This window comes from Sander lucioperca, chromosome 14, assembly GCF_008315115.2.
Source record: "Sander lucioperca isolate FBNREF2018 chromosome 14, SLUC_FBN_1.2, whole genome shotgun sequence".
In the NCBI taxonomy this organism is placed as follows: Eukaryota; Metazoa; Chordata; class Actinopteri; order Perciformes; family Percidae; genus Sander; species Sander lucioperca.
The window spans coordinates 30378260-30402888 of record NC_050186.1 but is presented as its reverse complement, the minus strand read 5'-3'; the positions used below and the strand labels follow the sequence as shown (position 1 = coordinate 30402888).

At 39.9% G+C, this 24629-nt stretch overlaps 1 protein-coding gene and 2 long non-coding RNA genes across 4 annotated transcripts in view; all 3 read right to left on the bottom strand.

Moving 5' to 3' along the window:
- Positions 1 to 24629, bottom strand: part of LOC116045153 — an 810130-nt gene that overhangs the window by 505711 nt on the left and 279790 nt on the right. The gene's annotated exons all lie outside the window — the stretch shown is intronic.
- The window catches only part of cntfr (ciliary neurotrophic factor receptor), a 268851-nt gene that overhangs the window by 33917 nt on the left and 210305 nt on the right, over positions 1 to 24629 (bottom strand). For both annotated transcript variants that reach the window (XM_031292668.2, XM_031292666.2), the window contains 2 exons: positions 11736 to 11853; positions 7427 to 7593 (listed from right to left, as the gene is read on the bottom strand). In XM_031292668.2, coding sequence (XP_031148528.1) covers positions 7427 to 7593; positions 11736 to 11853 — 285 coding nt within the window. The remainder of the gene's footprint in view (positions 1 to 7426; positions 7594 to 11735; positions 11854 to 24629) is intronic.
- Positions 10276 to 10817, bottom strand: LOC116045155. Its single transcript, XR_004103864.1, has 2 exons — positions 10723 to 10817; positions 10276 to 10306 (listed from the first exon to the last, which is right to left on the bottom strand). It is a non-coding gene; the product is annotated as an uncharacterized LOC116045155 (long non-coding RNA).

Below are 24629 nucleotides of genomic sequence, written 5' to 3'. Positions count from 1 at the left end.
ATGTCATGCCTTCCTTGGCTCTGCTCATTCAAATGTGCCTCCACGTTACTGTTCCTCTTTCTTCCCTTCAGTCTTGTGTTACAACAGTCACTGCAGCGCTCCATGGTGTTTTAAGCCCCCAACGTCTCCTTCCAGGCAGCGCTGCGACCGTTGACTTCAAGGCACCTAACCCTAACCCTAACCCTGTCCAGCAGTTCTTTTAACCTGCTTTTAATATCTGGCCTTCTTTTAAACAGCTTTTAAATAACCAAACCCGTTTTTTTAAGGAGGTTTTTAAGTGTTTTAATCACACCAGTGGTCCCCTTGTGCCCGTGCCACTCGCAGCACCCATCCTGGGCGCTGCGTTTTAACCCAAACCTTATCATAACCATAACCATAGCCTAATCCTAGTGCCTTCCAGGCAGCGCTGCCTGGAAGGAGACGTTGGGGGCTTAAAACACCGATTAACCACTGCAGCCCATTCTTCCTCTTTGCTGGTGATGCGAGTGGACAGGTATATCGTAAAACATAAAAGTCTAATCTTTCAAAGGGCTACTGGCGAGACCATTATATTCACTGTCTGCTGAAAATGGAATAAGAGAGTGGGAGGGAGAGTGGCTAATCTTTCTTTCTAAAAAAGAAAAAGTGTTTAAAGGCTGTCCTGGTGGCTAAGACTGTGCAGCAATCAAGCAGGAAAACAAAAGAGATCTGCAAGAGCCGAATCTGCATGTGGCTGAGTATATTCTTTGAACATCTGATTATAGTGTTTTTAAAACCATCATGATGTGTCATCTAGTCCCTTCACGTAATGCAACCAGGTGTGACTGTATGATTAAAAAAAAGAAAAGACTTCTGAATCTCTGTGGCTCCTCTCTCCTGTCCTCACCCTACACCATAACTCCTTTCAAATAAATGGCCTTTTCAAAAAGAAATAGGACAAAATAAGTGGAATCTATGAATCGTTTTACAGCAGAACAGGTGCTGGGTGACAGCATCTAACAGCACACTTGAACAAATGGGAGCAGTAGAGTGCTTCGATCTGCAGTGAAAATCTTAAAAAAAATAAGTTAAAAACAGGAAAATGGAACAAAAAGGGTAATAAAAAAAGTAAGTAAAGTAAAGCCCCATTGTTGGAAGCTTTTGGAAGTTTTTTTAATTATCAAGTAGGTGACTGCAACTAAACTCTTTGTGAAGTGTGTAAAACGTGCTATTCTATGTGCACAAGCATTTAGTGGGGGTAGACTAAATGGGATAAATATGTTTAGTGTGCTTTTACTTCTTAAAAATCTAAAGCATGTGGGTAGAGCACGGAAACTCCATGACTGAATTGGATTCCTCATTCCTCAAAAAGACACAATCTCCTGCTCACATAATTAAATGACTGGAAGTGGCATGTCCTGAATTCACATGGCTGCAGTCTTATTTATTAACAGGCAAAGAGAATAAATATGAATTTTAAAAAAGCACATCAGAAAGTTCGGTGTCAGGTTTTCTCTTTTTCAAATGAAATTATAGATTACAGTCACACTACTGCCTACGTTATCATCTCTTGAAAACTCAGACTACAGGGAGTCGCGCCATACCCGCAAAGGCAACCCTTCCTCTTGCGATTTAACTACAATGGGGATGCAACAATCTGATCTCTACCTTTTGGTGTTATTAATTTGAAGCACATCTGTACCACTAGGGACTGTGCTTGTGCCTTTGAGGTTTTTCAATTGGAAATTGCAATGGAAATGCAAAGAAACAGAGAGACAGCTGTACTTGTTAGGTTTTGTGCATGGTAATAATTTGTGCATCTCTTAGTAAATATGCCTCTAAACCTCTGCCAGCTCTAGTTGGTTGCTTTTGGTAGCCGATGCTGATTTCTGACCTCCCTTGTGGAGAAAGCGGAGTCTGCTGGAATCAGCAAAAAATCACAACAAACTGATATTTTCTTAGCTAAATAAATAATCTTAAAAAAAAACAAATTGGCTTGTCACTGCAGTCTGGGCTACTTATTTGGTATTCTGAGTGAAAATAAACATTTGACAGCTACTGTAAATGGCACCAGGGTGTTATTATGAAGTATTTAGGTATTTTAAACCTGCTGTCATTAACCTCTTCGGTAACACTTGAAGGTATCGACATAATCGTGACATGACACTGTCATAACTAGGACATGACACTGTCATGAACGTGTCATAAACGTTATAAACAAGTCATAAATGTTTATGACTTCTGTCATTAAGTGTCATTCGGTTTTTGTCATGACAAGTTGACATTGTTTGGGTTGTCTTGATTACGACAACTTGACATTAATCAAAGTGACATTACCAGAAGTTGTCTTGGTCATGACAAGTTGACATTACATTTGTTTGGGATGTCTTTGTAATGACAGCTTGTTTATAACATTTATGACACGTTCATGACAGTGTCACGTCATAGTTATGACAGTGTCATGTCACGATTATGTCGATACCTTCAAGTAAAGTGTTACCACCTCTTCATTTAAATTGACTGAAGTCTACATTTACTGGCTTCTCCTGGGACCTGGGACCACTTCTGTTGTAACCACACATTAAACCTAAATATAACACTTTTTTTCAAGTAATAATTGAAAGGATCACAGTGACAGATGATTTAATTGTGATGTTAGAACGCTACTGCGGATACATCACCCCTTTGAAATGAGGTTACAGCATATTCATTTTAATCACAATGAATGACTGATGTAGTACTTACTCATTCTCAGGTGGGCTAATGTCAGAGTTGACAAAAAAAGAAATGTGGAAGTAAAAAGGCTTTAACTGTAGAAGCTTTGACACTTGGAGAAGATCAGTTATTTTTTGATCATCTTGGCACAAGAAAGCTTTAAGTAATCATTTGATCAGTCTGGAGCTTCCTGGAGGCTTCTCTTTGTAACTGTACCCACAGCATGCACATGTGAGGGGACACACACACACACACACACACACACACACACACACACACACACACACACACAAAATCTCATCTAATTTCATCCTAGCTTTGGTCGGATGAACAAGGACAGTTGAGAATCGTCTTACTCCCACTCAGAATTCAGAAGTGCACCAGGAAGCATGAAATTGTTTTATTTATTTATGATCTGCCTCGTTGTCCCCAATAATGAATGTGGCTTACAACTTAGAATGGCGTGAGAACGACTTTTAACAATGCAGGAACAAGGAGGAGATGAGGGGAGGGGTGAGAGAAGGCAAACAATGTGAAACATTTAGAAAAGTTTTTTTTTTTAAAAAAGAAGAAAAAGAGGAGGAGGAACACAGAAAGGGAGAGGGCAAGACAACCTCCACATTACATTTTGATACATTTTAAAACGTTTTGGCCTTTCACCTAGCATTCCTTTATGGAAAAAAAAGGGCTCGCTTAGATACATCTGCAAAATGCTGGTTGTGTGTTCAAGTGTGTAGGAAAAAGTTTCTGTTGACTCTGACTCTCTGTGATCAATCACAACAGCTGTATTGTGTCATCAGTGATACTAGAACAAAAAGCAAGCGATAATATAGAGCAGAGGTTCTCAATTGTTTTTCAGCCAAGGACCTCTTAAAGATAGAAAATAAACTGGGGACCCCCTTCATGTATGTCCCATGGAATAATTTGACATATCCTGTTTTCTACACTTTTGTGAAAGAACGACACAAGAGAAATGCATTGGAAAGATAGTATGTGCACCATCTCAACACAGGATAGGCTACCAATTCAATTCGACTAGCTGCAAGCAACACTGTACCTAAACAAAATATCAAAAGGCAAATCAACAGAAAAGGGGCTAATTTGAAGTGCTAAGATAATTTCATGACACACACACAGTCTTAGGGCATACACAGGCTAAATAAAAACACAGATTCTGATTACGGTTTTTAAAACAATACACAATTAGTTAGAATAGAATATGATCTATGAACAGAATAGATTCAAAAATGTAAGCATTATTCGCCTTTTGTAAAAAAAGGAAAAAAAAGTAACAGATTTTATATCATTATAATTTAAATGAATGAGTCTGAAAACTTTTCACAGGCGCCCTGGCAGAGTGCCACGGACCCTTTGGACGGCCCCCAGACTCCATTATTACATAAACTCTTTATTACATAAAGTCTGCCCAGATAACGTGGTGGTAATACACTGTTTTATTGTTTGCTAGCTGCAATTTAACTTAAAGAAAAAGAAAACAAAAAGACATTTCAGTCTTTTTCTTTTAAGGCTTAAAACAGGCATGTCCAAAGTCTGAGCCAGATTTCATACGGCCCGCAGCCTCGGTTTGTGAAAGACAAGAGCAAGAGTCATATGTTGTAAACTTAAAGGTGCACTAAGAGTTCCTGCATGGTCACTTCTGTTGACGTTCCAAGTAAATTCAAAACAAAACAGAGCAAGCTCGCCCCTCCCTCCATGTTTCCGTAACTGTCATGACTAACTGACTAACTGTCATTATCATGTCGGTGATTGGCTGGAGTGGTTTGTTGTATTTTGGTGCACAGCCTGTGCCTCTAGTGTTTGTTTGACGTTTACGACCCCTGTGTTGTCTCCCGAGACCGGGCTTTTTCACAGTGTATTCAGGGGGCAGCCAGCTAGCGGATCAAGGAGAGATGCCTACGATTTGAGACAAAAATGAAATTGTGCTGAAACCATGCAGGAACTCATAGTGCACCTTTAAATGTTAACAAACTTTGCATTATTCATAATAAGTCAGGCTTAAAATAAGCAATGAGGTAAAGATATCGATTAACTTCATGGGAAGTTTAAGGTATTCCATACAGTCTGTTTTGTTATCTGACAAAAGATGTAAAAGTAAGGCCAAATTGTTTCGTTTTTTAGATTTGTTCACGTCTGAGTAATGTAGATTTGGTGACACTGCCATTTAAAAAAAAAGTGAAAAATGTGACGATGAAAATAAAAAATGTTACAGAACAGTGTATTTGTATGCAACTTTTATTGTTAAATGTCAGAAGGGACCATTGGTTATCTTCACAAATCTGGCACTCTTTAAAAAAAAATGTGGACACCCCTGGCTTAAAAGCTAACTTTAAGGACTCAATCTGAAAATGATAGTGTGGATGGAAGATATTTGTCACACAAATGGCATTTTCACATTTATCTGTGACGATTTGGCCGACGATGAAAAATAGGAGGGTCACAAGAAGGGCATGCGGGAATAAAAGAGAAAGCAGAGGGAAAGAAAAGAGCAGTGGGGTGTTTTGCTGTCACAAATAGTTGAGGGATATTTCCTCAGCCAAGGCGCTAATCCGGCTAGCATTAGCATTTTCATGAGTCCTGTGTCCGGGGCTTGGCAGAGCATGTCACTGCCTCATTTGGTTACTTATGTACACACACACACACACACACACACACACACACACACACACACACACACACACACACACTCTCTCTCTCTCTCTTTTTCAATACCTCACCCTCTCGACCGACACTCCACACAATTGCTCACAGCCCCGTTGGTGTCCGTGTGTGTTTATGCGTCATGCACACCCATATCACGCTCTAAGCAATATAACAGAGCGGAGGACTGCTGGCAGCACTTCCCTTATCTATCAAAGTACTTCTCATTCCTTCAATAAAATGAATTTCTCCTCTTCACTGCTTTCCAGCCTGAGTCGCTTATGAATTCTAAGAGTCTTGCTGTTATTATGTAACCTTCTGCAGCCTAAGTGAACAAAAACTTCACAATTCAAACTGGATTTGTTTTTTAACAACTTACCACATAACCATGACGGTTGTTTAAAAAAAAAAATAGCCAATGAAGGAAGTCACTTTTATGACTAATTCCTACATTAAATATTTGACTAAAATGTGCTTATATGGCAGCTGGTGTTTGGGTAATTTGGCACTTTCAGTGAAAAATCAGACCTTTGATTTGTGACTGTCACATCCCGTCCAAGCCTCACATTAAATACTGTTTGCAGCAGAAAGGGTTCAGAGGTAGCGTGTTTATTATCTAGTGCCTTTGGTAATGACAGGGGTGCACACTCAGTGGTTTTCTCGCTAATGGACTATGCTGTTGGTTAAAGCAAAAAAAAAAAGAAGAAAAAAGAAAGAAATCTGTGCACTCTCCTTTTAGCTGGGTGACATTTATTTGGCCTTTGAAATTCCAATTTCCTCTGTCTTTTCTGGCACAGAACATAACTGTGTGTGCACCAAATCTCAAAAGGGAAACAGAAGTCAATGAAATCAGTCATCTGTGGTCAAATAAATGCATAAACGTTGCTCAGAGAGATGTCTTGACATTCCGCATGTTAGTCCTTGTTTTTGTGGCCTAACATTTGTCAATCTTGTGGGAAAAGGATCTCAGATCTATTCTTGAACTTAATAAAAAAAAAAAAAAAAAGCTTTGTTTGTTTAATTAAACAAAAGTGTTAATATTCTGCAACCTAAATGAGTTAGAGGGAAATATTTGTACAGTTTTCAAAATGTCAGTGTGTTACGTTTCAACCCTTTGAGCTCAGAAACTAAATTAAACCATTTCAAACCTCTTCTGGAAACATAAGCGCTTAACGACGTACGGTACATGCTAGGACTGCATGATATGAGGTAAAATATGTGATATGTGATAACGTTGATGGATATAGTGATACAATATTACTTGCGATAAATAAACGGTAACACTTTACTTGAAGGTATCGACATAATCGTGACATGACACTGTCATAACTATGACAAGACACTGTCATGAATGTGTCAAACGTTATGAACAAGTCAAACTTTTATGACTTCTGTCATTAAGTGTCATTCGGTTATTGTCATGACAAGTTGACATTGTTTGGGTTGTCTTGATTATGACAACTTGACATTAATCAAAGTGACATTACCAGAAGTTGTCTTGGTCATGACAAGTTGACATTAAATTAGTTTGGGATGTCTTTGTAATGACAAGTTGACATTAACCAGGATGACATTACCAGATGATGTCTTTGTTATGACAACTTAACATTACATTTCTGTGGAGTGTCCTCATTAAGACAACTTGACATTAAACAGGATGACATTATGTCAAGTTGTCATGACTAAGGCAACTTCTGGTAATGTCACATTGATTAATGTCAAGGTGTCATAATCAAGACAACCCAAACAATGTCAACTTGTCATGACAAAAACCGAATGACACTTAATGACAGAAGTCAATAATGTTTATGACACGTTCATGACAGTGTCACGTCATAGTTATGACAGTGTCATGTCACGATTATGTCGATACCTTCAAGTAAAGTGTTACCAAATAAACAGATATTAAAGTGTACTCAATTCTGCATTTCTGCTGTTTTCAGTATTCTGCAAAGAAACAACAATTTGCTCGCCGAATTAAAAACAAATGAAAGGGAAACAATTTTTTTTCAAATGTGCTCAGGGGGTATTTAGTGTTACAAACATCTCATACAACACCACACCATAATAACCCATTACACAACATCTATCTTACCTATACTGGACTCTTCAAAGGAAATGGTGGTAGAGGCTTTCCCCAAGGCGTTGACTGCTGTCACGTTGACTTTGTACGGGTAGCTGGAGAAGACCTCAGGAAAACGTACACGGCAGCGGTTCTTGTGGTCTGGATCTTTCTGCACCTCCAGTGAACGCTGGTTATGTCTGGAGAGGAGGAGAGGCAAATTAAAAAGGAAGGAGGAGATACAGTCGAAAAAAGGGAAACAGGGACAGATGTGAGAAAGACAGAGGGTGGCTTGCTTTGCATTTTCTTTATAAGCTTGTGTGTTTTTCTGCCTGAAAGAAGCTGTCGTGGAAATGTACAACACATTGTCACTACCAGCACGTCAAAAAGCGACAGTCGTCAGGTGCCTTTGGCGTTTGTTACTGACGCAAAAAGTCTCCTATGGTGTCTGGCCCTTTGCCGTCATATTTAGACGCTCTGGGTCGGGACTCTTGGCGTCTCTTGTTTATAGGGGTGGGAATCACCAGAGGCCTCACGGTACGATATCATCACGATACTTATGTCAGGATATGATATTATTGTGATTTTAAACATATTGCGATATTCTGCGACATATTGCAAATTATTACTTTTTTGCCAACTTCAAATGTTTCCCAATTTCAAATGATTTCCCCAAAGGAAAACTTTGTCAACATCTGTTTTATCTAAAAAGATGCATTTCTCCATTTGTTCATCTCACTTCAATTGTATTGCTGAAAAATGTGATTGTCAAGCAGACAAACTGACCAACACATATATAAGAAAAGATCGATACTTGCCGTCTGTGTATCGATACAGTATTGCCACGGAAAATATCGCGATACTATGCTGTATCGATTTTTCCCTTCCTCCCCTACTTATCGACGCTCCAGGTCGGGACGTACGTTTACTGCAACTGACATGCGGCACGAGAACGGGACAGTTATCCCCATTCTCCACTGGGCACATCTGTGCTGCGTTCCGGTTTTGTTCCGTCCTCCGCCACGCGCCATATCACACCGGGAGTGTCTCAGAAGCGGAGAGTCTTGCTGCCCAACTCGCAGAGTAAAATATCTCTACAAGTACTTTACAGAACAATCACGTGCTTATTAAGCTAGTATCTCCCTTCCATTCCAAGCACTCCTGCAATTAAACTCCATGCCTTCTCTTTTCTGGCATCCTGATAAAAGGAATTTGTAATGTCTATTATGTTTTTCCACCTTCAAGATGAATCTCTCGTCGTCCATGGTGTTGTAGAGGAGACGATATCGGGGGGTGTCTTTTGGTAAACTGACTGAATGATCTAGCTGTTTCACTGCCTACCCGGCTATCTGAACGGCCCGCGGCTCGCGTGAAAATAGACCTGGCGTGTATATTGAGTGGAGCGGAGAGTTGCTTCTGGGACGCGCCGTGGCACAGTTGGTGGAATATCAAGCAATGACTTGAAAGTCCTGTGTTGTTTGACACGTCCACCACCCTAACCAACATCCTTACCCGGATTTAGGTCTTTCATACCATTCACTACCATTGTTGCTCTTAACACTACGTCCTCTTACAGCGCTGTGGTCGCACTGCTGCTCTGCCCGGCGCGTTCCGTACAGACGCTAAAGGGGGATTTTTGCGTCGCTATCTGACGCTGAGAGCCACTGACCAACAGTCAGTGAGAACGGATGGAAATGTAGAAATAGAGTAGAAAACTGGTTGAACATTTTCCCTCCTTTGTTTTTTTTAGCAGTCTGGTATACATCAAAGCTGTGGACACAGTTTTAATTCAAACACTAAATATTGCTGACTATATTTCTTCCTGCTACAAAGACCAGGCCTGTTGAATGGCTGACCTGGATGCCAAAGACACTCTTACTGTTAATCTCTCTATTGTCCTCTCCATCTAATACTTCTCCCTATCCCACTGCTCATTACTATTCAAAGAGAATAATATTAGTGTTACAATATTAATGAAGGCAGAGTACACATGCTGTGGAGTGAGCTGTGTGATCTAGGAATATCAAAGAGAAGCCGACTGAGACAGACTCGTTGGGTCTCCATCCACACATTTGTAGGATCTAAGGTCTACCTACTGTTAAAACATCCTCGAGGACAGGTGAAGAGAAGTGTTAAACTACAGAGTGAAACCAAAATGATATTATTTTTCTTCTAATCCCCAGACTTATAATCTCAAAAGGATCTTATTCACGGTCCATTTTGCTGTTTCGGTTTAAAGTTTTACCACTAAACTTAATAAATGTAGTGGTTTTCTTTTAGTATATAGTGTCTGTATGAGAAATACAGTTTAAAGGATAGTTGTGTGGTGTATTAAAACTATGGTGTTGGTGTATGGTGGTGCAGTTTTGGACTGCGTCTTGTCCCGTCAGACTTTGTTATGGTAATGTTGCTGTGTTCCTAGATCACAGCAATAATTTTGGTGAGTACGACGTTACCGTAACTGATAACTAATATACTGATATAATAACTTTTTTGTTGTTGTAATAAACTGGCATTATTTTTTAAGTCAAGTCACTTACCCCTCCTGTTGTCCCCGGGTCAAATTTGACCCGTTTTCAAAGTTTCTACATCAAAAAATTCTTTCAGCTAAACTGTCCAAAAATAACATGGGTTGTTCCATACAACGCTCTTCTCAAGTAAAATGAATGATCAGATCACTACTTTCATAGAATTTTGGGTGTTTCATTAAATTGTATGGCATAAAAAAAACAACAATGAAATGGTTTGGTTTTGGTCTGTGATTATCCACTCAATCGTAACTATTTGTCAAAATAATTCTTCATTTCAGCTTTTTTTAACTCAAAAATTAGGCATAATTTTATATAAGTGAGGTTTTTGACCAAAAAAAAAAAAAAAAAAAAAAAAGTGTAAACAAAGCACTTTTATTTTAGACTGGGTAAACCCAGCCTGAGCTGCAGGGAGAAATCAAATCATTGGCAAATCGGGCTGGGGAAACCTGTAATTTTTTCTATCCTGCTTCCGTTACAAATCTGCGGGGACCAATCACAAACTGGCTTATCCACCTGGCGTGCTATTGGCGGGTTTAACACGATGCCGATAGAGAAGCGACCAAACAGCTTCTTGTTTACATTCAACGGCCACCGAAGTGCAGCAACCCATTGATGCCGCTGTCGCTGCTATGTCACCCGGATCATTGGTCTGATTGGTTGAAGGACTATCCAATTGCGAGTCATTTGAACTATGCCCGTTGATCACGCCTCTTGTGCAGTAGAAAATACAGAGCAGACTCCCCAGACTAAATGTTCAATCTTAAAAGATTGAGCTTGGTCTGGTGATAGCCAGACTACTTTTTTTTTACCTTCTCTTCCTTCTACACAAACTTATAAAAGCAACTTGAGAACTGAATTCACAACACCAAAGCGATCCACAAATAATACTTTTTTTTGGTAAAATGATTTAAGGGGGTTACCTTTTCCCAACACAACACATTCACAGAATCCTTCCTGGTAGAAATAATAGGAAATCAACTGAATATGATGGGAAATATCAAGGAGGTACCACTCAAACAAATAAGTAAGTTGATGTTAGTGGTGAATCCGGTGATACTGAAAAACCTCAAAAAAGCATCTAAAAAAGGGTTAACCCGGGAGAGGATAACATGTTGCATGGTTGACGGGAAGAAAAACACAAGGGTTAAGGGAAGCCAGTTGCATGTCATACCAATATATTACATTACATGTCATTTAGTGGACGCTTTTATCCAAAGCGACTTCCAATTACAAAAGTGCTTTCAACCCTGAAGGTTCAAACTTCAGACAACAAGTAGTAAGTGCAAGTACATTAGCTTTAAATAAGCAAAGCTACAAAGAGCCATATGAAAGTGCAGCTTCAAGAAATATATATATTTTTTATGTTTATCCGAGGTGTAGTCGGAAGAGATGTGTTTTTAGCCTTCGGTGGAAGACGCGCAGGCTTTCGGCCATCCTGATGTTAGTAGGGAGCTCATTCCACCATTTAGGAGCCAGGACAGCAGACAGTCGGGATTTCGTCGAGTGATTAGTTCTCCCTCGCTGTGAGGGGGCAGCAAGCAGGTTGGTTGATGCAGAGCGGAGTGGGCGGGTTGGGGTATAGGGTTTGACCATGTCCTGGATGTAAGCTGGGGCTGATCCGTTCGTGGCCCTGTATGCAAGTACTAGTGTCTTGAAGAGGATGCGGGCAGCAATTGGTAACCAGTGAAGAGAGCAGAGGAGCGGTGTAGTGTGAGAGAACTTGGGGAGGTTGAAGACAAGTCGAGATGATTTAAACATGTAAAGCTACAAGTTGCACCAAAAAAAAAAAAAAAAAAAAAAAATGCACTTACTGTACGTCCACTTCAAAGGTGGTGGGGATGTAGGTGGGGTGCAGCTGGTGCCAGCTGCAGTAGAAGCCTTTAGGGTAGGTGTTGGACCGACAAGTGACTGTGGGATCCCGAGGGGGAACTACAGAGAGAATAAAAACAAAAGAGAGGGCCCCGACAGTTAACTAATATGTACAGTACAGTATCTAAGTAAGAACTATGCAGAGATGAAGAAACATGTAGACATACCAGAGATTTTCAGAGTAATACGGATTGCATTCATCAAATGCAAAGCAGCTGTGACTAATAACACATGTCCTTATTGAATAATTCATTCTTGATCAAGTATTTCATTACAAACTTCACTGCTGCTAACTTTCAATTAAGCTGCGTCTCTGGTTGTGTTTTCTCTGGCATGCTTTTAATTTGTTTTTACAACATAAATAAATGAAAGCCAAATTCAGTAAAAGGGGAGTAATTAAGATCGCGTACATACTGTAAGTGCAGAGTGAGATGACTTCCTTTAGGTTTTACAGTATCAATTGTATTTTCAATAAACCTCAAGCTCAGGCAGTCTTAAGTCTGATATATTGAGTCAATTTGTATCGAGAGACCATCTTGTTAGCAAAATGTCAGGTCAGGTTTAACACCAGATTCAATGTACAGTATCCAACCTCTGCATGAGTATGTGTCTGCTTCATCATATTTTGATTTAATGATTGCAGCACTGTTATGTGTTGTGACTGAGGGAAAACCTTTTGAAATTGTCTTTTTCTGCATTGATTTCTTCCCCCTTAGCTGTCTGAGTGTTGGATGTATAAGAAATAGGGAAGTGAACACCCACTGGAGTAGTGGAATATGTGTGGGGGGAAAAGCAATCTCTGTGACAATTCAATCACTCTAATTTAAATGATTTAAGAAACTGAAAACGATTAAAGCAGGTGGTGATGGAGAACAGATCTGGAGAAATTGGAGAGACAGAGGTAAAAAAAAACAAAAACGTAAAGATGCTGGGAGGGAGGGAGGGAAGATGGTGTGTGGAGAAAGGAAGGATATTGGAGTGGTAGAGCAAAAGAAGAATAAAAGAGGTTGGCCAGAAAAAGTGACGTTAGGCCAACTATGGCCTCCTCCAAGATTAGGGTCTTTTCTTCACGGCTAGTCAACCGCGCACTCGTCTACCACTCCCTCTTTCTCCACACAGCTTTTCACCCTTTCACTCTTGTTATTTCGACAGCACGTAATATACAGTGAGTGTACAGTGTGGCGTCACAAAAACACATTTCTATATGTGATTTTCTTTACTTTCATAATGTCCCTCCTCTGTATGTGTTTTATCTTCCCAAATTCACCCTCCTTTCTTCTTTATCTTCCCTCGAACAAAACTGCAGCTATTTCATTTCACACGTGGCGCTTCATTGGTTAGGATTGCTGCAGTATATCACTTTGACAATATGTGGGGATGGCATTGGATTTTCTTTATTACATATGGGATATCAGCCAGTTAGTAATATATACTCCCGATATGATAGGTTGACCGATAACCGCCACATTCACACAATTTAATTCTTCCTTTTTATTCAGTAATGTACACCAGAGTTGAATGGGTGGGATGGGTCATCCTGTCTTTAAGAGCAACTAACCCTTTCAGTCTGGACATGGGAAAAACTGCATGAGCTGCTGAGTCGAGGAGGATCTCTCTCCCCTGTGGGAAAACTGATAGCTCCCAATGTTTTTGCAGAATAGGGCTTCCAGGGTGTGGCCAGAAAAAAAAGGTAATCATTATACAGAACAATGTTAAAAAGAGGCGTCTTTACCTGCTTAAGGCAGAATGGAGAGAAATGGAATATTTTCAAATAACCTTTTCAGTTATTTTGAGTTAAACTCAAGGGACAATGACGATGTCTAGATACCTGAGTTAGGCTGATAAAGTAGTGTTTGACATTGTATTCTGAATGATGGAGATGGGATGGTGTAACCCCACCTTGAAAATTGCGCACAAAGTGAAAAAAAACCCTGGTAAGATAAAGGCTAATTATTATATGTAGGCCTACTGTACCGTAAGTATTTTATTTTCTCAAACTTAGAGTATCTATTCGGAGTGCATTATGACTTTCTGTAGCCTAGAAATCTAGACGCATCCTAGCGGCAGCAAATGTCATTTGCAGCCAGGGTCAGTCTAGCAACTCTCAGTTGGCTTGCGAGCTGGAAAAACCAAACTCTGGTCAGGCCAATCACATCGTGTATAGAGTCGGTGGGCGGGCTTAACATAAGGACGGCAGAGTTGCGACGGTTCCGCGTGAATTCCCTGCTACTTGAAAACAAAGAAGATGGCTGCTGCTGCTGGCGAACAGCGGTCTTTGGAATCGGCTTTGGCTGCGACTCTGGAAGACTTGGAGTGAAGCACTGAAGTCATTCTTAAAAAAGGAAGATGTGTTCGGAGTTTTGCTGACCGGATACGGCAAAAATTTAATCTATCAACTAGCATTGCTCTGGTTGGCTATGAGTACAGAGGGAATTTGAAAGACAACCATTTATCCTGCCCCTCGGATTGAGCCCTGCCAATGGTGAGTTCCCAGAGCCAACACCCCATGTGGGTCTGGCTTGTCAGACTAGACTTTCTGAATACTATACTAAAACATGTATTCATTAGATAAATAAAGTGCATTCATTAAAAAGATAAATAGTACTAAAACGTTTGATATCCCTGGTTTCCCCATCATTTTAAGTGAGCTAATGTGTTTACTATGAATGCCGATTTAGAAAGCTGGTCATCAGCCAAATCAGAAACAAGTATTTTGCGGCAAAAGAAGCAAGAGGGAAAATGTCTCTATGTAGGAAAAAATGTGGAGGAAAGCAGCACGAGTGGCAATCCCTCAGAAAGGAGGGAGTTACAAAAAGCAGACGGACAATTCACTGCTACATCACATCTAAGTGCCAATAATTGCTTCTGCAATGTGTTTTCTTTCTGGAGCTCCAGACAAATATCCAATTCATCCACTATATCTCAAGTATTTCTGTCATCGCTGATGGTTAATTTAAGTGATTCAGTTTTGCAGCCAGTTTTCAGAGACATTATTCTGTCATTATTGTAGTTTCAGCACTAAGTACTGTAAGGCAAGGCAAGGCAAGGCAGCTTTATTTGTATAGCACATTTCAGCAACAGGGCAATTCAAAGTGCTTTACATGAAAACAGATTAAAAAATTTAAAACCGATAAAATACAAGAATAAAAGTTACAGTGCAGTATAAGAAATGAAACATTGAAGAGCAATTAAAACAGTTAAATATATAAAAGCAGATAAAATAGGAATTTCTCTTTATATGCTTATATAGATTGTCATACAGTGTCAACAATGCAACTTCAGTATAAGAAATGAAGTTATTTAAAGAAAGGCAACATCAAATAGATAGGTCTTCAGCCTTGATTTAAAAGAACAGAGTTGCAGCAGACCTGCAGTTTTCTGGGAGTTTGTTCCAGATATGTGGAGCATAAAAACTAAATGCTGCTTCCCCCTGTTTAGTTCTGACTCTGGGGACAACAAGCAGACCTGTCCCAGACGACCTGAGAGGTCTGGGTGGTTCATAGTGTACTAGCAGATCAGAAATGTATTTTGGCCCTAAACCGTTTAGTGATTTATAAACCAGCAAAAGTATTTTGAAATCAATTCTTTGATGCACATGAAGCCAGTGTAGAGACTTCAGTACCGGAGTGATGTGATCCACTTTCTTGGTCTTAGTGAGGACTCGAGCAGCAGCGTTCTGAATCAGCTGCAGCTGTCTGATTGATTTTTTAGGGAGACCTGTAAAGACTCCGTTACAGTAGTCTAGTCTACTGAAGATAAAAGTCTATGTAGTCCATGACTACACCAAGATTTCTGGCTTTGTCTGTTGTTGTTAACATTATCGTTTGAAGCTGAGTGCTGACTTTTAATCGTTCCTCTTTTGCTTCAAAAACAACCACCTCAATTTTTTCTTCATTTAATTTAAGAAAGTTCTGGCACATCCAGTTGTTAATTTGTTCAATGCACTTAGTCAGTTGTTGTATTGGACTATAGTCCCCTGGCGATAAGGTTATATAAATTTGTGTGTCATCCGCATAACTATGGTAACTTATTTTGTTGTTTTCCATAATTTGAGCCAGTGGAAGCATGTAGATGTTAAACAGGAGAGGCCCCAGAACTGAGCCTTGGGGAACTCCACACGTCATATTTGTATGCTCAGATGTATAATTCCCTATAGACACAAAGTAGTCCCTATTCTTTAAATAAGACTCAAACCACTTTAGTACTGAGCCAGAAATGCCAACCCAGTTTTCCAATCGGTCTAGTAATATGTAAGTGTATTGTGGTGGTTCCTTTTTTAAAATCTCTGTCAGTTTACTCTTGGATGCTTAAATTTCCCTCTTGAAACATAAATGTTTTAGTTTATGATGGCACGGTGGAGATGAATTCACAATAAAAACATCCTGTCTAATTATTTTGTAATTGTGATATCAAAACATCCTTGAAAACACCCTCAAGGTGGCACACACACACACACATGCACGCACACACACACACACACACACACACACACACACACACACACACACACACACACACACACACACGAATGCACTCACTTGCCCACAAGCAAGAGGTAGGCTTGATTGGCTGCTTTGGGATCATTTCAGAGTCACACACACAATCAGCTGTGTTTAAGCGGTCGCCATGGCAACAAATTAGCCTGTCAATAATGTCAATGATGGAGTGCCAGGGACGACATCCAATCACACTCAATTAATCACAGAGACTAATTGGGGCCGTCTCAATCAATTGGCTCCTCATCAAGTGAGCTGCAAGCATTCTTATCGGCTTTGTAGAGTTGGCCAAAATCAATCAATCACACCAGCTTATTAAGAACTTGGAGAAGTTGCCAGTTCAACTACAGATCACGGTTTTAGAGAGAGAAAAAAGCAGCAGAGGAACGGTTAAAAGAAAGAAAGAAAAAAAAGCAGAACGGTGAAGGAATTCTGGCGTGAAGAGGATGAGCCTAAGTGTGTGTGTTTGGAGTGGTTTATTTGCACTCTGGAGTGTTTACTCCTTTAATTTAGTTCATTTTGCCGAGCGTGAGTGGTGTCAATCAAACCACCGCTGAGACACTTAGAAGGGCAGTTCATTCTGGAGGGCTCCTCCGAGGGGAGCGAAGGTGTGTGGTGTGATAGGAGGGGGAACGTGATCTGAAGCATCAATACTAAATGACCCCCATAACATAAGGGTTTAGGTGTACAAGGGGACAGATGTTGACATCTAAATGCCAGCTGTTCATCACGGTTTAGAAGCCAAGCATAACAGATAGAAGCAAGGACGCGTCAAAAAGTGGACCGATGCTGATACAAGTTACTAAAACTTTGCTCAATACCTCCATGTGATTTAAGTTTACAAGCTCTGGATCGTAAGTGAAAATGTGGTCAGTTATAACCTTAAACTTTTAAACTGTATCTCTAGAGATGAGGTTTTTCTTTTCTTTCTTTTTTAATTTGCTTCAACGCAGTTGGAATTTTCTTCGAGCCAGCATTTAGCTGCCATTAGATAAAGGGTAACTTATGGCACTTCTGCACGGTTTCCAATGTTTAGTGCTGCTTTGAACCTGAATGAACTAAATGATGAAACAATACACTAAACATTCTGACAATAGTTTACAGTAACAAAAGTTGTTGGTTCGGTGACAATGTATGAAATGCCAGAGGAAAGAGTGTAAAAATAGCAAAGACGAGAGAATAGAAGGAGGGAAATAAGGACAGGATGACAGAGAGGAGGTGAGGAACTGGGAGAAGAGGAAAAAAGAAAATAACAAAAGTGAGCAAGAAAAACATAAAAATAAAAGAAAATGGAGAGCACATGAGACAAGACGGCATTCTTTCATCGGATTTTAACTAATGCATGCTTGAAAAACCTTTGGACGTCCGTGGGCACATGCCCAAAAAGCTGCCGCTCAGTTGCTTCAATAACATTAAAACATTAAAAGCTTTCTTTGCATCTAATGGAAATAAAGTTTGACACAGGAAGGAGAAGACAGAACAAGAGATAATGCACCTGTAGACAAAAACAGAGAACAAAGACGGATATGAATATTAAAGAAACTAAAACAATAATTTTAATTAAAATGACAATGTGCATGGTGGTTTGTTTATTGGTGATCCGCCCTGCCTGAATGAGTGGCATACAGGACACCGCTCATGAATAAATGTTATTTGAATTAATGCGCTTTCATCATCTCGTTTGAATTGCTAAACACTGAATGTGATTTTAAAGATGCTCTTTGTTAATCTCATGAAACACACACCTGCATGTGTGCACACGCGCGCATGCCCAAGAGGTTTGTTATTTAGCGGTTTCTTTTGAATGGTCTTAGGTCAGAGACTCTTCTAAATCTCTTAACATTCTATGTAAAACCAAACCAAATAAATCCATAAAAGCCCGCGTTTGGCACCTGGCATTAAAGCAGACATTTTATTAAGTGCAGTCTATGTCTTTTAAGTTCATGGAACCACATTAAAAATTCCATGTTTGTTTTTTTTATTTCAAATGTCGTGCTATTCGGTGCTCTTTCACTCTTTACATCACAGTGAAATGGCAGTTGGAAAATATCTAGTTTTGGAAATCTGACCTCAGAAATACGTCAGATTACCAAAACTAGACATTATCCAACTGCCATTTCACTGTGATGTAAAGAGTGAAAGAGCACCGAATAGCACGACATTTGAAACCAAATAAAGGTTCTCAAGGTTTTAATTGGTTTGGAAAGCATTAAGTCACTGGCGAATCACAGTTGAGTTTTAGAGGGCTGTTCGCCTCCACCAACCACCAGATCAGGAAGTGGAGGGAGGAAAGAAAGAAACATAGATTGTACATAGGCACATTTATGTGTTTCATATCATGGGAGCCATTAGCTTGGATGTTTGTATTTATGTGCACATATTTTATATTTTACAGGAAGAGACAATTGAGTAAAACACGTCTTTAGTATATAAAAATGCATTAAGTTCAGTTATATATACATAACATATATAAAATGCATCAAGTTGTGTAATATATATATATACACAGTATATATATATATAAAAAAAAAACTTGAATGATGAATTTCGATATAATAAAAACATTTTTTACTCAATTGTTTTAGTAAATTGTCTCTCTCTCTCTCTCTCTCTCTCTCTCTCTCTCTCTCTCTATATATATATATATATATATATATATGATGTAGTTAGTCTGTGCCTTGCTCTAAATAAATTGATATTGTAGTTCTTTCACTCTCTTAGACTCTCCCTATAAGCCATACTTTCTCTTCTTCTGTCCCACTATTCTAAACCTGTCACACAAAAATTCTGGGTCTCGCAAAAGAGGATCTTTTGTCACAGGAAAGCGAGCAAGGGCACACATGCACACACACACACACACACACACACGCACACACACACACACACACACACACACAAATGTGATGAGGGACAATGGCATCCAGTGGCCTGGTTGCTAGGCTGCAGACGCTGTAGTAATTGCTATTTGGTTGTGTTAGTAGCCTCCCTGTAGCTTTGTGTGTGTTTGTCCGTATGCGTCCCTATGTGTGTGCAGACATTCATGTCTTTCGGTGCTTGTGTGTGTTTGTAGTTGATTCTCTTACTATGACAACAAGGATGAATGCCTTTTCTTCCAATTTCTCCATTTTTTTTTAATACAAAATCTTCGGCTGATGATGTTCAAACGGTCTGGGGCGTCGTTGGCCTTGACAAAAACACTAAATAACTAAAACCTTCCTGGGTCTGAAACCCTATTCACACTGTCATTTAGCTATTACTTTCATGCGATCAATTTGACAAAACACAAACTTTGCTGAACACAGTTAAGTGTCAGAATAACAAACCAAGGGACTGACATTAGCGAACATCCATCCATCTATTGGTCTGTCTGTCTATCATGCACATCTCACTTGGTTTAAAAATCACATTTTTCATATTAGATATCCTACTGGGAAGATCTGGATCCTCTTGGAGTCTGTGGCGCTCTGAATGGCATAACCCGGTTAGGCAGATGGCTTTGGTCTCTGCTCGACTCGGGCCTGCCAATGCCGGGCTCGCTGCATTTTAGATTACCTTAGTCATGTGTCATGGGAGAAGGAGGAATGTAACTGTAGGACAAAGTCAAAGAGAGACAGAGACAGAGACGCTGTGGTGCCTTTTTGTCCAGACCAGCTGCTGTGGCTAACGGTAATGTAATTGTGGTGTAATATTTTTACCCGGTACTCTGAAGCTATCCCGAAGCATGAACGAACGAATGTGTGTGTAGCTGTGTGAGATTAGTGTGTGTGTGTGTGTGTGTGTGTGTGTGTGTGTGTGTGTGTGCATGTGTGTGCGTGCTGTAATTTTATGTAATTGATTTAAAGGGTGCATACATTTGCCTGCACAGTATGTGCACTTGTACGTCTCATTAAAAGTATGTGTATATCTGAGTGCCAAGTTATGATGAGTATATCTGAAGAGGGCCTTTAACCCATTGGCAGACAGTTTTCTTTCCTTTGTAGTAGCTTAGCTTTGATTGCACATCATTTTATATACATTTGCCTAACATTCAGCAGGGGCATCTTTGAAAACTTTTGGATGTCTAGGTTTGTCTCAAAGACATAACAAACTGTGTGCCCTCTGCGTGTGTTTGGGAGTGGGTGTGCCCTTTATTGCAATGCTATTTGATTATGCAGAACTTCCAGTCGTGTTTACACAATTGCTGACATTAACTTACTGAGTCAGGGCATACGGACTGAAACTCAAGTGTTCGTTTCTGCTCTCACCCCCCCCATCCACGCTCTGCTCTTCAACACGAGGGAGTGAACAGCGCGAGTGCACGCACGCACACACACACACACACACACACACACACACACACACACACACACACACACACACACACACACATCAGTGAGAGAGAGAGAGAGACACACAAAGGAAAAGAAATGGAGCTGTGTAGGGCGATAAATAAGGGTTTTTACAGTAAATACATACATTATCTGTTAAAAACAGCATCATCATAACCAATACAAATGATGACAGAGTCTTCTAAAATAAGATCTGAGCTGTAATAAACGGGGACGATGCATTGAAAAGGACTGCAGGGAGGAATGAAGGGAAGGAGTTGTTGAAAGGTTTGCATTGACCTGCACAGCTCTGGAGGTCCGACACAGGAAGGCGGCCATTATACGTGGACACTTAGATCACCCCCCCGGCCTGTCTCTCGCTACCTCTTAGCCACCTGACATCACAAATCCTTCTCAAAGCTCGGGGAATAATAACAGCTCCCGTTTCACAGGAAATAAATAAAAAAAAGGTTTCCCCAAGCGGCTTCACACCTCTAAACCAGATCTCACCCTCAAGCACTTGTTTTGACTTTTCAACTGCTTTCTTCCTCATCTGATGGAAAAGGTGTTATCAGATGACCAAATAGGGTTTTTATGAACACAGACTCATAGATTCACAGTGCGTGTATAAATCTCAGATTTGACGTGACAACACAACTGTGAAATGGAAAGTTTTTCATACCAAAAGCCTCCTTTAAGCATAATTATTGTAAACTGTTCATTGTTTAAAATCAAATTAAATAACATACATTAGCTGCGAAGAACAAACTGCGGCATGGGAATCTGAATGTTTGTTTTTTGACAGCCAGCCATTATCTCCTTGCTTGAGCGCAAATTATTGAACTGCCCACTGTTCACTTTCCACTTTCTCTCTCTCTCTCTCTCTCTCTCTCTCTCTCCGTTTCCCCATTTCAATCCCTGTCATTTTCAACTAATTCCATTAATTTCCAGCTTTTTCTGCCTCTTTCTCTTCATCTACTGTATACTGTTCAATATTCATGCTAATGGATGTTTCACATCCTAAAGCAGGTGGGGAAGGGCTCCATACAGAATAAGGGAAACCACTTCAAAAAGCCAAAACTCCTTCAGAAAAAGGAAATAAACGTGTTTACTGTACAGTCTACTTCTTATTTTATACTTGCTTAACCTGCCCCAGACCTCTGCACAAACTGGTAGCATTGAATCCAGAAGCTTAAAAGAGGCCAGGCATTCCTTTCATGCTACTTCACTCTTACCATATTTCATTATTATTTGTCTTGACTGTGCAGTGAAGATTGCCAGGAAAGTTGAGAAATAGCACAGTGCCACTTACTGTGTATGAGTGATTCATTCATTTAAAAGTAATCTTCTTAGTCGAACGGGGAATTGAATTTTTCCAAGCTGTAGCCTCACATGCCTGGACCTTTCTCCACACTTTGTTTCAATTCCTTTTTTTTTTTGTCTCATGCATTAAGGCAACAAAAGGACAAACGAAAGCAAACAAAAACCATCTAAGAGGTTTGCGATTTCTGTTATTCAGATACATAACTGACTGTACCTTTAAGTATCCAGTGGTATCTAGCACCGTGTCACACTGTAAGTAACACAGGATGACACTCGGAAACCTAACGCATCAATAGTCATCATCTTTCACTATTCCAAGTGGAAGATGGAGGGCAGACCAATTATTCCCCTCTGCTCTTTTCCTTGCAAATTCTCTGGCCAATTTGACAATCTCTTTTTGTGTCAGGTGTGGGTCAAACCCTCAATACTTTCTACGTCGCCCTTTTTTGTACTTGGCAGAAAAAAAAACACAAAGTCTCTGTGGATTCTTCTTTCTGCCTCAGTACCATCTCGATTAGGGCTGCTCGATTATGGAGAAAAAACCCCCGAATCACAATCATTTTGGTCAATAATGAAATCACGGTTATTTAACACAATTACTCATTGACTTTTGGAAAGATGTTGCAATTATTGAATTAAAAACAAACAAACAGTGAAACAGTTAAACAATCAACAGTGGAAACACCTTGAAATCTGAAATTTCCCTTAACACTTTTTCCCGTTTGAATTGTTTTTCTTCCATTCAGAACACTTGACAAAATAAGAGTTTACTTGCAAAACGTAATGTGCAAAAGAATCATTTTTCCTTGATTACTCTGTTTTTGTGATTGTTAGGAGCCAAAAGCCCGAAATTCGATGAATTGCACAGCCCTAACTTTGATCACAACATCAGCCACACTTTACCACAAAAAGAAGAGTCGACACAGAAACAAAGTGAGGGTAATGTACGAGTACATCACACTGATGTTAATAGGGGGTGCATGATTCAGAAAATGTCACTATTCAATATTAATTTTTAGGCTAAAGATCTGATTCAAAAATGATTCTCGATTAAAAAACCGATTCACAGTATGTAAATGTAGTTACTTTTCCCATGTGATTGCAGTAGACATACAATTAAAAATAAAATAAAAACAAAAACATATATATATATATATATATATATTATTTATATATATATAATTATAATAATTATTTAAATTAGAAAATATGAATCGATTTTTGGAATTCTATGAATCGAATCGGTAAAGCTTGAATCGCAATACGAATGTGAATCGATTTTTTTGCACACCCATAGATGTTAGACAAGACACTCTGAGAAAGATGTAGTCGAAGGGGAGGAATAAGGAGGTAAGCTACTGAGGTCGACATAATGCTTTCACAGTAACGTAACTAGAAATTGCCATTTCATCCCAGAACCTCCAGTCAGTACTACTAAGCAGTAGGTAGCGTTTTACTGTGCAAAATTGAAATTTGAGTGTGTTAAAGCTGTTGAAGTGACGTGTCTCTAGTCTCACTATAAGAGGTAAAGCTCTGTCACCTTGGCAATAATAGCCTGAGGCTCTGTCCCCGCCGTGACAATTGCCTCTTAGCTGCGGTGTCCGTGATGGTGAAATGAGTGACAAGCTGGGATTGACCAATCAGAGGTGTCAGCCTGCACACATGCACAGCTAACTGCCATCACTCACAGAGAGCGACGAGACAGGCAGGTACCACCCGAATACCCAGCGTCTGAATCAAAACAGCTGAGTCCTTTAAATTGAGCTGTCAGATTCAAAGCTAGACAGACAGACAGACAGACAGACAGACAGACAGGAAGACAGGCAGACAGAGAGACATCAAAAATGTCTGCCCTGTAAAGCTTGAGGCCATAATTGTGAATTCAGCCAGCTGCTTTGTGCAGCAGCCCTCTGTGCTGTCTTTTTACATACTCCGTGTTCTCTTTACGGAGTTATGAAAGGTGTCACATTTCTGTGGAGGCACAAAGGCTCGTTCTGCACACCCTGTCTGAAACCTTCAGATACACATACCTACTGATACTGTAGAGAGAGGGCAAACACACACACACACACACACACACACACACACACACACACACAGTGACTGCTTGAAAGCAAAAGAGCAGGGTTGAGCACACATACAGTACACAACCAACACAACTAAACAGCAAAAAGAGAAACTGTATTTTGTGCCATTCTGTACACCTTGGGGTTATTCTGACAGTTATTCTTGGCAATACTGTAATGCTATTTTAATGGGATGCTTGTATGAGACTTTAAGCTACATCAGGTCCTCCACACACCAGCTGTGCACAGGGCCCTTTCTCAACTCTTTGCCACATTAGAAAGAGAGTTGAACTGACAGCAAAAAGTAACTCCCACTTCAGCAGTATCCACAAGAAATGGCTATAACACATTGTGTATGTGTCAGTTAGTTAGTTAGCCAATGATACTGTGGGTGTGGCAATTACTTATATCTGTGTTGGGGGCTTTGAGACATTAGGGCTGAGTACCAATTCAAATTCATTTTAGATTTGGCATGCTTGTTCATTTGGACAGACTCAACCTGGATCTGCAGGGGAAGCTGGAGCTTTTACCTGGTTCAAAGAGTATTCCATCTGTCAAACAGGCATTTTCCTACATAGGGTGAGGCAGTCATTTAACATATTATAATTGATCAACTTTTGTCCATGCCCTACAAAGACGTTTTC